Source organism: Anas platyrhynchos, chromosome 12 (assembly GCF_047663525.1).
Source record: "Anas platyrhynchos isolate ZD024472 breed Pekin duck chromosome 12, IASCAAS_PekinDuck_T2T, whole genome shotgun sequence".
In the NCBI taxonomy this organism is placed as follows: domain Eukaryota; kingdom Metazoa; phylum Chordata; class Aves; order Anseriformes; family Anatidae; genus Anas; species Anas platyrhynchos.
The window spans coordinates 9458841-9471545 of record NC_092598.1 but is presented as its reverse complement, the minus strand read 5'-3'; the positions used below and the strand labels follow the sequence as shown (position 1 = coordinate 9471545).

The 12705-nt window shown below is 40.7% G+C and overlaps 1 protein-coding gene across 1 annotated transcript in view; it reads right to left on the bottom strand.

Annotated features, from left to right (window-relative positions):
• Nucleotides 1-12705, bottom strand: part of BEAN1 (brain expressed associated with NEDD4 1) — a 55066-nt gene that overhangs the window by 31807 nt on the left and 10554 nt on the right. Inside the window, exon 3 of the mRNA XM_027466754.3 lies at nucleotides 11910-12044. Coding sequence (XP_027322555.1) covers nucleotides 11910-12044 — 135 coding nt within the window. The remainder of the gene's footprint in view (nucleotides 1-11909; nucleotides 12045-12705) is intronic.

Below are 12705 nucleotides of genomic sequence, written 5' to 3'. Positions count from 1 at the left end.
AACAAGGAAAACCACTGTTTAATGGAGCTACAGCTACAGCTTTATAATGTTCAGCCTGGGCTTACTGTCATACTGTATCTTGTTCTAAAGGCTGTGCTGAATATCACATAGTGCAGGGACTTTCACTTTAGATCCTCTCTCTGATCTCCCTTGTGCTGACAGCATACGATGCAAGAAATATCACGCTGTTTGGATTATGAAAATAATTGATGTATTCATATTTACTGTCTCGCTTCTTAATACTAGCCTGTTAAGTCCTTCTGGGGATGAGATCACAGATTTTTCTAAACAGCAGCTGCTCCATAGTTTCTTAAAATACCAGATTTAAGAGATGGGCCAAGGAAGACAGGGTTGATGATAAAAACAGATGGCTTCATTGCTAACAATATACCTGAGCTTGCAGGCACTGAATGCTTGTGAAGGTGTGGGTAACTTTGTTGATTTAAGAAATGCTGAGGCTGTTCAGTACGGTTCTTGGTTCTGAAAGGAAAGTCACTGCTCCAGTTCCTCACTTTTGTTACTTGGAGATAAACACCCTCTATGAAGAGGAAAGATGCAAGAAATCCTAATAATTTGAATGTTTATTCCTTCTGTTTCCCTTTATAACTGTTTGATTAATCTCAGCCTGACTGGTCCACAATTTTATCCACCTCCTACAGGTTCCAACCCGGCAGAAAAAAAAATGCCTTTATATATATTACAACTAAGGAGAGGGAAATCCTTTCTTGCCCAAACAGAAGAGGTTGCCTGGAGCTGCTGTGGAAGTCAATGAGACCAGCTGCTGTCTTGCCCTCTCTTTTGGGAAGTGTGGCTGGGTACAGGCTGTTGGGAACTAGATGTTGCCGTGCCTGTAGCACCCCGGCTACTGTGGTGACGAGTACTGTGGTGCTGCATGCTGTTAAGTACAAGCATTTTGTGTGCGTGTGGAACCTGAGCAACAAGTGCAGCTCCACTATTTGAGTGTTTGGTAATGTGGCAGCTCTCCGTAATGAACCGCTCGTACCACTTGTTCAGGATTAGCTTCTCCTTTGTGTCTGCCCACAGTACAAACATCTGTGCACGTGGTGTGCCAAGAACAGACATTATATGTTTGATTACTAGTGTTCAAGCATGCCCATAGACACAGAAAACTGCTTAGAAGAAAGTCAGTTAACAAGTACTGAATAATAAATATCTATCCATTGTCATTTCACAGAAGTCTGTGCATTGAATTCTTTGCAGTTGTGGCACTAATAAATTGTTCAAAATCTGGTTAGCGTTCTTAGTGCAGGGTTGTCAACATTATTACCTGAGAAGAATGACCTTTACTTCTTCTTGGAAATCTGGATAAAAGCTAAAACCAATATTGTTCCCTGAATGTAAGGGAGCACGGGGACTGTACAGCACTGGGTTGTTACCAGCAGACCGAAGATTTTCCTGGGGAAAGAAACACACGGCCGTGTCGCTGGGTGTGCCGCAGGGCTCAGAGGCTGCCTTAGAAGCATGAGCTGCCTTGTCACAGAAAGCAGTCCCAGCGGCAGTGTGCAGTTTTGGCTAAGAGGCCTGGGGAGAAAGGAGTGGGTTGCAGCCCTGGGCCCCATCAGGACGCATGTAACATTTGTACAGAACTTATTTCTGTGGTAGGGACGTGGCGACGTTTGTGATGGATCTCTCTGAATTAATGGAATACTTCACTAGTCTTATGTACTCCGCAAACACTGTCCTTTGGGTTCTTACTTAATTTAATATGACTACATCAAACCCGTGCCTGCCTCGTACAAGTGTATATGCATATATTTTCACAAATAGTTGCTGTGTTACAATCCCAAATCAAGATTAATATGAAATCAGTTTGTCTGATGTCAGCCTTAATCTTAACTTTCACTTATCATCCTTTAATGAAGAGCTCTTCTCAGTTTCATTGGCAATATCTGCAGATGAAATTAGGCTTTATTCACTGCAGTTTAGCAGACTGAAACAAGTTTTTCATGTCTCTAACTCAGTAGGAGAGATGCTGACTTTAAGACATGGCCCATTTCCGTTTGGTGAATGCTGCTTCATTTATCATTCATAAGTGCAGAGGAGAATTAAGGAGGCTTCCTGCCCAGCCCCTTCCTTTCCAACTTGGATGAAATAACTGCTCCAGGGAGCAGAATTATCCTCGTATAACTGATGCTGCAGGTGCACCACTTTGGTAAGGACCATGTGGCCGGGCATTTTGTGGTTCCCTCTGTAACAGGGCCCATGGCTTTTGGTGGGTTACAGAAGGAAGTTCCTTGGACCCACTTTGTGTAGTATTAGCTACCTATTAGGATAAAATAGCAGCCTGCACATTGGGAGGACACCATACTTGCTGGACTTTGCAGTGCAATGGACAGCTATAGGCCTGGAAATCTACTGCCTGTATATCCAAGGTGTTTTTTGTACCCTGGTAGAAAAGACAGTGTATCGGGAACTTGGTTGGCTAAATGCCTTTTCAAAGGAAAGGCGTGGTATTAGTGTTAAAAGGTGGCATGTTGCCCAACTCAAAGTCCTTACAATGCCAGTATCTCTCATGAGGCAAAGAAGTCAATTTCTCAAGCACCAAACAATAAGCTAAATGTGCAGTTTCAGCATATCCAGACTGTGACCCTTTTTTTTGTCTTGTTCAGTCATGAAATCCCATGCTGACCTCTATTAGTACAAGTATGATCCAATTCTGTCAGAAGGACACTTCATTGTGTGCCTCCTGAAAGGGCCAGAAACGATCAAATTGCATTGCAGTCTTCTGAGGACAGATGGTTGTGCTGAGGCTGAGGATGCACGCACCGCTAAATTGGAGTGGTGTGGAGCTTTAGCTGGAGGTTTTGTAAGTCAACAACCACAAGGGCAGCCCCTTGACTCTGCTCTTCCTTGAATTGCCTTGTGATTTACATTAAACCTTATCGACGTTTACTGTGGCGTACGATCTGCGTTCTGTGCTGTCATGTTCTAATCCTGCATGTTTTTCCTGCACTTTCTGTGATCTTTGGAAGAAGGATGAGTTACCAGCACAATGTTTAGTTGAGCGAAGGATTTAAGTATGATTAATATTACATGGGTTAAGATGGAAAATAGAAGAAAAAATGAGAGACAGTGGGAACTTTTTTTTCCTCATTTTCATTTCTTCTGCAGTGGGGATTACTGTGTTATTTATTCTACATGCTGAAAGTATAGTACTTATGTCAGTTAGATTTTTCTTATTTAGCTTTATATTATTTAAAACCTAGGAAACACAAGTAACATTCCTCTACTGTATTTCTGTATTTTGTTTTTTATCCTGATGATATTTCCCTCTTACGGTCAACAAAAGTTTGACCTATGAGACATAGCTCTGTCTCATTCATTCATTTTCATCTTCAGGTAAACTTTCTGTCCTTGTTAGCTCATGTCCTATGGAATATGTCCAGAACAGGGATTTTATAGTACTCAGCACTGGCTTTACAAAGAGTAAACCCCAGTGTAATACTCAGGGCAAGAATATGTCTGGAGCCCAACCAAAGCTTGTGGAGTAACCTCATTGTATCTTAATGAAGCGATGAATGTCTTGTATTTTCATGGACTGACCTCTTGTTTCTCTATCAATTATGGACTTGTACATATCCCTGCTGTGCTCTCTATGTAGTGTACACACGCTATATTCCTAGCCTTGAGAATCAGGATTCCTGAATCAGACTATGTGTGAAAACCAGCTAGCTAACAAGCACAGGGATACAAATTTTATTCTCATGGCATTAAAGTTTGAAGGAAAAGAAATGCATCTCTGCATTGCTGACACTGAGCCAACAGTTTCAGTCTGAGAACAATTTTATTTGTAATCCCCTGCTAAATGCAAATAAGTTCTGTGTCTCTTTCTTCTGGAGATTGCTTCCCTGAGTCAGTGGAGTTCATTTACATTTTGGTGACATCCACAAGAATTTTGCCAACACAGCTTATTACTGCAAACATTGCGTCAGTTCTGACATTTTTCTTTCCCGGGAGAATCCCCAGTGTGTTACTGTTCTTAGCAGCAGACTTGGGGCTTCATGAGCAGAGGCACACAGAAGCCACACCAGCCTTACCCATTCTGTCCTGCACCTGGCAGAGCACATCCCCGAGGTCCCACTGCAACATTTTATGGCCATGGTGTGAAGCACCTTGGAAGAGGGAACTGAGCAGATAAAAACCTTCCCCATGCCACTTTGCTCCTAGAAGCAGAATCAGCACCCTGCCCTTGCTCCTAGAGACCCAGGCTCAGTCCCCGTGCCTGCTGTACAAACACCTGTGTCAGCACACCCAGGGTCACCAGGCTGCGCTGTTGGGGCACACCAAACACCCGGGGTGTCTTTCCTCTGCTCTCGCAACCAGAGGTTTTGCTCTCAAACTGCAGCCCTGCTCATTCAGGCTTTCGGGATCTTCACAATTTGAACGTAACCTGAATCTTCAGGTTAGATTTTTTACATTTTTTTTTTATTTGCATCTTCATAGTATGAATCCTATATATTCAAATTCAAAGTAATCCCTCAGTCTTGGAGCCAGACAACTAAATCCATGGAAGGCAAAAGCTATCCCTGTAATTGCCCTGAAGCTTTTTTGTGAAAGCATGATCAATTCCCAGCAAAGAATCCTCTTGCCCATGTAACTTTTATAGTAGGTGCAGTGTTACAAAGATGAAGAGCTTCTTTCCTTTAGGACAGAAGCATGATCTGAAGGAAGGCTGAACTGTTCAGCTTTCCTTTCACATGAGCAGTATGTGCCTTCCTCTGGCTCTGCCATGCGGCGGGATCTTACAGATAGGGTATCAGCAGTGGTTCATTCATTTACAAGCAGCATTTACTAGTTCTGTGAATTCCTGTTCTTGATGGGAGTCTAGCAGTGCTGAGTAATATAGATAGGAAAATACCTTTTCCATTTACCATTATGTATTTTTTCTGCTCTGCTTATGTATTTGTACATAATCTGTATTTATTTGCCACTGTGCTCTCTGAAACAAAGCCCAGCAGCTAACGGCAATACTGCAGTGTAATGGTTTGAACAAACCTCTTCTGGTAGGCACTCAGATGGAACCAAGCAAATTATTTCAGTCATAACTTAAGGCATATTTGAATTTAGGATTTTAAGTAGATTTTATTTCCCCTGGCCCTGCTGACTTTTTTTTTTTCCTATTTGCTCTCTATTCATCATATTGTCAATTCCATTGCATATATTATTTCTCACTAACTCATGTTTTGTAAGGCTAATGTGCCAAAAAGCTGGATTTTGCCACTTATTTAGAAGGAGACTGGACAAAGTACTGGGCCTTGATTCAGGAAAGCACTTATGTGCATACTTTAGGCACTTCAAATAAACTCTTGATTTGATTCATACTAAATTCTCCAGTTTGGGGACTGCTGAGATGCATGTTCAAAAACTGTCACTGTTAAACACATTTCTGTCATGGGAGCTATTTGCCTACCTGATGGGCTCTTTTTCTTGTCTTGTGTTTTTGAAAGCTTGCATTTATACAAGAGTTACAATAGAAATTAGTTACGTGTTTTAAAGTAGCCTATTTTAAAATTCATATACTTCATTTTACTTTTCAGAGGAAAGTGTGTATTGAGACAATTCCATAACCAGATCAGTTCCTTGTCTGCATAGGTTTACAGAGCAGCCTTTGGCCTGCTGCCTTGATAGCAGCTCTCCTTTTAAACTTCTGATTCTCTTCCGGTAAAAATAAAATCAAAGAAATGTTTCTGTATGTCTCAAAGTATAACAATACAGAGAGTTTCTCACTACAAAACTGAGCTAGCAAGTCAGTTCAGAACTCATATGCTGTGATGCCCCCAGATTAGATGCAAATGTTTCTTTTTTTCCCCCTTCCTTCTGCACATTCTCTCCCTCCATCTTTTTTGGGTATTTTTAAGTCCTTGTCCTAATAGAGAAGTTTGAATACACTACAGTGGTATTCCTGAATATAAGGAATAACATTATGTTTCACTCTGTTTCAGTGGTGCGTGACAGTACCATGCAGATTAAGTGCAATATTCACCCACTTCTGAAACTTTACCTAGGAGCTTATTTTAAGAATCAAAGCTCGCTGGGTCTCCCATTTGGGCACTAACAACAGAGTGGATGCATCTACAGAGCAAGTTGGACCCTTTGAAATCAGCTTCATGAACTCCTGTCCCTGTCCACAGCTGATACAGCGTACATGAGCTCCTTGGCAGATGGTGTGAATACACTCCCCAAAACTGTCTGCAAGGACTAGCTGAAGCCTGGATACAAATTAGCAAGGAAGTGGTAAAATGACAAATTTCTTTTCTTTGGTTGGAATGACTCTGAAAGGGTACCTAATGGAATTAACCTGGAATGAACAGAAACAACAGGATGCATTAATGGGGTTGAAATTTAATATTTTCAGCGACTGCTGTCACTGTTATTTCAAGAGCTGTTATGTTCATGTAACAGATGTTTAAATAACGCTGCCATGCCTCTCTCAGAATTTGCTTTTCCAACAAAAACTGTACAAAAGCAAAGACTGCATAGTATTTAGACATACTTCCCTCAATAATCTCAGGAATAGATTAACTCTCCTAGTTGACTCCAAGCAGAGTTACCTGTAAAGAACTTCCCATTGGCAGGATTACCAGATTGGCAATATATAAAGCTGCAACTACAGTGATGGAGGTTGCTATTCCGAACAATCTGTGATGCTTGATGGGAAGACAGTTTGTGGGATTGTCTGTATAGATGCAGCTTTTAGGACAAACATTAAGTCTGGCTCCTGTTAACATGAGCCTTAAGTAAAGTCATTGGGGAAATTTACTGTAAGTTTTGCAGTATTTAGTTATTTTGGTAATAAAGAAGTATGAAGTACATGAGACACGATTCCTTTGGCACAAAAGGCTCCAGCCATGTAACCCATGGAAGTGGGAGCAGTAATTGTACAGGTTATGATGATCTTTAGCTTCAGTGGGAAAAATTCCTTGTTTCCAATGAAAACTTATGTTTAAATCTGAAGCAGAATTTTATCCTTTAAAACTATTTTCTCATGAGTTCGAAATCTGTCTAGATAAATAATAGAGCCTTAAAAAAGCAGATAGGTTGTATGAGACACTAAAATGCAGATAAAAAATTGGTATGCAAGTGAGCTTCTATCCTATAAAGCTGGCTGAAGGACTGGGAGCTGAAAAATAGGCAAAGACAAGTATGTCTTAAGTGTTACAGGTCAACACCATTTTGCTGAGCATATTTTCTGAAGAAATACATGGTTAACCCTTGAGCAAAGATTATACATTTGATTTCTTCTTATGGCAAGGGAAATATTAGCTTGTTTTCTCAACTGGAACAAATCTATGCATTGCTTCTCAGGGCGGTTTCTGTGGAGTACATGCAGTACACTGCTTTTGTTATGACTTAGCACTGGTTCTACGTCTGAGTCAAGGGAATTTAATGGGAAAAAAATCACTGTCAGTCAATTTAAGAAAAGGGAGCACAAGAAAGAGAAAGGGGGAGAAAGAGAGAGGAAGAAAGACGCAAGAATCCAGTTTCTTGTGGCGATTCTGTTTGGCTGATACAGGAAGTATATAGGCAAATATATTCAGGCTTGAAATACACTTTAAATAGTTCAAGTTCTTTCCCATTAGCCTGAAATTTCATGGTAGCTGCACATTAAATGAAATACTTCTGTGTCAGTTTTGCCTCTTAAATGCTAAAACTAAGCTCCCAGAGTATGCTAAGAGAGTAATTATTTGTTTCTGAACACTGAAATAACTCTACAGGGTAAAATCTACCTACACAGGGAGGGTAAAAATCAATAGAATTGTGGGAATTTATAATCCTGCAGTGTGAAATGAATAATTGTGTTTTTTATTTTTAAGTTAAGTCACCTCTTTTACAGAAATATGTTTATATATACAAATGCACACATCACCTGTTGGTAAGCATATACTCTTGGCTGTTTAAGAATCATCTCTGAATGCACACACAGAGCTCATCAAGCTGCTGTTGCTTACTGTAGTGCCATAAACAGCCTTTTAGAAATGTCAGGCCTCTGCTTTAACATGCAGACTGGTACTGTTCTTTACTTAAGTCTTCTAGACATTATGGTAATGTGGTGAGGAAGCTGGATGTGTGAGGTGCTACAAAAAGAACAAAGAATCCCTCCTCTAAAGAGAGCTTATCCTGCGAACTTGTTGTGAACTAGAATATAGTTTGTGATGACAACAGTACAAACGTTTTCCATCTTGTAGCAGTGTGCTAAATGTAGGATGGAAATCTCCCCTGGAATGTAGCCTCAGTCAGAAGTCCGCTTTTCATCTAAGTAAATGCTGATTCATGATTTGGAGGACACAGTATTTTCCTGATTTCCTTCCTGTCCCCGAAAATTCACTTCACTGTGGCTAGCTGCAGAGCTTTTCCCATACGTGCCTGGCTCTGAAAGGATGTGTAAAATACTACAGCCTGTCTTTCCCTTATAAATAGCACACTGTGTAAGCCCTCTGGAATCTTTCTCACTGTCTCAGGATATGCTGCAGTCTCTGCCATTTGCTTAGAACTGGGCAAGTCACAATCTGGAGAGTTCTGCAGTGGGAGCGGTCTCTTTTTTCTTTGCCCTTCCCATTTCTGAGGTGCTGCTTACCTGCATAGTTTCTACAAAGCAACCTTCGATGCTGAATGAGTAATGAGACCACATGGTGGTGGTTACTGGTTACAGGGAGCCCCCTCTACAGACACTATTCTATCTGATTTCATGAATGCTAGGACAAAAAGTTCTTATTTTATTCACTTGCAATGCCTATGTAAGTGAATCCAGAATATTGTTAGGCATTAATGACACACTGAGCAGGAGGTGATTTGAAAGTAATTTCCCTTTGGCTCTATCATTAGTTTGCCCCTGTGGTTGATGTACTGCCAATGTTTTAAGAGCTAGATCTCACACGTTCCCCTTAGATTCTGACAAATCTGAAATCCCCTGGAGTGAATGTACATGCACAGTGTGCACCTAAAACAAACTGAGGAACTTGGCCATTTGTTTTTCCATTTATGGAAAAATGCTGGGCAAATAAATTTCTAACAGGTAGACTCTGGAAAACCTATTTGATCTGAAAAGCTGCACTAGGCACAACATGACATGCTTCTGGATGTTATGATCTGAAGTTAGGCGTCTGTTTAGAAGTCTGGAAGCTCCTGGGGAGTGAACTGCACTGCTTTTCATAAACAGGCCAAAATTCTCACTGGGAGTGTGTTTGTTGAGACCATCTTGAAAAATATCTATTACCAGACATTTAATGTAACTGCAAAGTAAACAACGAATTTGGGATGAGAAAGAACAATGGTAACTAATATATAAAATGTTTTCCTGATATTTTCACAGAAGCTTTGCAGCTCAAGGGTAAAATGCTTTAAATGAGTGCTGCTTTCAGTGAGCTTCACAGGTGCATGGCTCCTGCCAGGAAATTCTAAAATGTGCTAGGATGAGCTAGCGTGAACTAAGGTCTGTCTTGTGGGTTAAATGTTTAGATGTTAGTATTACAAAAAACAAGTTAGAAATAGCAATTCCAGTGGAATGGCTCTACCTTATACATGTATAGAAAGAAAGAAAATAGGAATGAAATATTTAAATGTACACAGTCATCTTACAAATTATATAATGTTATCTGTAGTTTAGTCACAAGGGGATTTTTTTGTACACAAGCACTTCATTTTCATGTGCTCACACAGCCACGTGCTCAGGTTTCTTACTGCAAGTGCTGCTGTGTATGGAAACCTGTCAGGTTTTCAGTTTTATCTAGTTCTGTCACTGCCTTGTCCTCCTTTACTAGGTAGCGCTGCTGTTTTGGACGGTATGAGGCTGAAAAGAACCACAAAAGCAGATCTAACTGCACAGCCTTTCTGTGTAGATTTTCTGTTGGTGCTGATTTTTTAGCAGGTCTTGCTGCTATTCAGCAAAATCAACACACGACAGAGGTGCTTTGGCACCCGTCTTGTCTGAAACATTTCTGTGTCTGTGAAGCATAGATGAAGTGACAGATGTTAGTGCCTTGCTGGATAACACTCTGCTCTCAAGTTCAGCTGTGAACAGCAAATCAGTCTTTCCATTCCAAATAATGAATTTCTCCTCTAGGCAGTTTCTGATTTGTGTGCGCTTCTGTAACCATTGCAAATGATCTGTTGGTTTTGTCTTTTTGAGCTCTTCAAACTGTAATGTGTTCAGAGCAAATGTGTGACTATTTGACTCTGTTTTGTCAGCTGTCACTGTTGTAGCTTTTTACTACTGAATTGACAGCTTTGCATTTCAAAAAATACTTATTTATTGTATATTAAAAAGAGCCGGTTGCCACTCACTATTTTATGCACACCTTTGTGGAAGGGCAGAAAATAATACTACTGTGAGATATAAGTTGTTAAAAGGTTTTCATGTGATCTAGGAAGATATATAAGATCATCAAAACTGAGGTGTTCCTACTAATCTTGTACCACCACTCCCCAACACGTTCTCGCAGAAACAAAACAAAACATGTCTAGCTCTAATCTCTGCTGATCAGATTAATGACTAAAGCACGGAGAGCTGAGGTCTTGCCTAAATTCAGCTCATGTCCTCCTGGGCATGTTAGTTCTCCTGTATTCTCGTCTGTAAACCCCAGATCTTTCCATGCTCCGTGGATCCAGAGCCTGCTCTATTTAATGGGCTGTGAGCAATTCTATAGTTTTAAGCAATTCTATAGTATTAATGTTTGAACTCCAGTGTAAGCCAGGTAGTGGGTTGTGACAGGCACGGCTCTGGGGACTAAACACTTGGAGTTGAGGACCTGCTGTCTATGGTGTGCATGTTTCAAAGGCTTTGACTTTGCTTTAGCTCTGCCTTGCCTCTGTGGATCTGAGTACCACTTAGAGGATGGGTGTACCGGGCTCGCTCCTGAAACTCAGTTTTGGGTTTACTTTCATCTGCCAGTAGCTGTCATTTTGCTTTCCCTATTGTAACTTGTGGTCTTTTTGCAGACCTGTGGCTGTGCTCTTTTGTGTACAATGTTGTGATAACTCGAAAACCAAAGTCAACAAATATTTCTGGCAAGCAGTGACAGCAGTATGGGATCACTCCAGTTTTTGCCACGTGAAATAGGCGTCTAAAAGTATTTGTGCTCTTGGATGTTGCTAGCTACAAAATGGGCATGTTAAAAGGAAGATTTTAGAGTTAAAGCTGTAGCTTGAAATTAACAAGTAAACGTGATGAGAATAAGTAGGAACAGAAAAAGCTGAGATGGTTAAACCACCAGGTTTGCTAGTAAATGGCTATGCTGAGATTACAACATGCTCCTTCATCAGAAATTCTCCAACTCATCTTTCAACCTGTTTGACAGAACGGTCTTCTGAAACAAATGGCTAAAGCTATCTGCACTGTTTACAGCGGTTACTCTGTTACTCCTTTAAATACACTGGATATCACTGACTTGACAGTAATTCTTACCTCTCCTCTGCTCCCCCAAAGTATAATTTTAATCCACTGGCAGTTTGTTTATTCGCATCAACATTTCCAAAGGCAGAGTGCCCAGCCAGCAGCTACTGCTCTGTAGAGCCGCCAGTGTTTAATTGTTTCCGGCAGTGATTACTGCCTTTTAAGGCCTTATTCTATTTTATTTTATTATATTTTATTTTCCCAACTGGCAATTCAGAGCAGTATCCTTCACAATACATTAGCTTAATGCATTTTGATCTGGACCAAATCTTCCATTTCCCGCTACCGCTGATACTTGATTACTATTCCACTTGAAATGCATGTAGCATAAATGATTTAGACATAAGTAAAGCTCTAAATATCTGTATCCTTGCAACAGCAAAACCAGATCAAATCTCCTATGTGGAACAGCATATTGCTACAAAGACAGATTCAGTGAGAAAACGGATTTGCATTCATAGGACATTGTCACAATTTGGGAAGGTGCAGGGTAACTCACTTGAGCAGGTTAGCTTGATGGACATGTAGTCTCTGCCACAGTCCTTCTTGTAGTGACAGCGCAGCCAGTTTGAGAGGCAGAGGCCGTTACCACACTGGAGTTCTTCTTTTTTACAAGGCAGAATGCTCTGTTCGTCTGAAAGGAGGAGAAACGATTGATGACTGTGTAACAAGCAACTCCCTCCTGGGTAACAAAGGGAAGTGTCTACTGCAAAGCAGCCTTCCTGCTTCTGAAAGCCCTGGGTGGATGAAAATACTCTCTTTTCTGTTAGATTTGGGAAGGGTCTGAGACCTAAACAAATGCTTCCTAGGCTATTGTTGCTGCTCATTTAAATAGTGTTAGAGAAGGATGAGGTCTGGGTGAAATACTCCAAAAAAAACCTCCAGGGCACTGTGTTTGAGAGGCACTTTAGCCTCCTTACCTCTAGGCATCAACTCCAAACCAAAACAATCCATCTTTACCCCAGTTTAGTAACACAAAATGTATGGAGGTGAATAAATAAATTATTGTGTACTACCTTGTATAGGTCTGAAGGACTGGATTAAGGGCTTCTCCCAACCCTTTGATGGAGAAAGATAGGAACTCAGTCTGATAGGGTGGGAAAGCTTTTTCTTTTTTTTTTTTTTGAATAAACTTAAACCATTGGGTAAATTTATGGAGACAAATGCTTAGGTTTGGTTTGTGGAGGTACTAGATACTTTGTGGTAGGGTCTGCAGCTCTGTGTACACACCATGCCTCTGGCTGCTTAAGTGCAGGCAGGGCCTTCCCAGCAGAACTGTTGATTCCTTTGGGAAA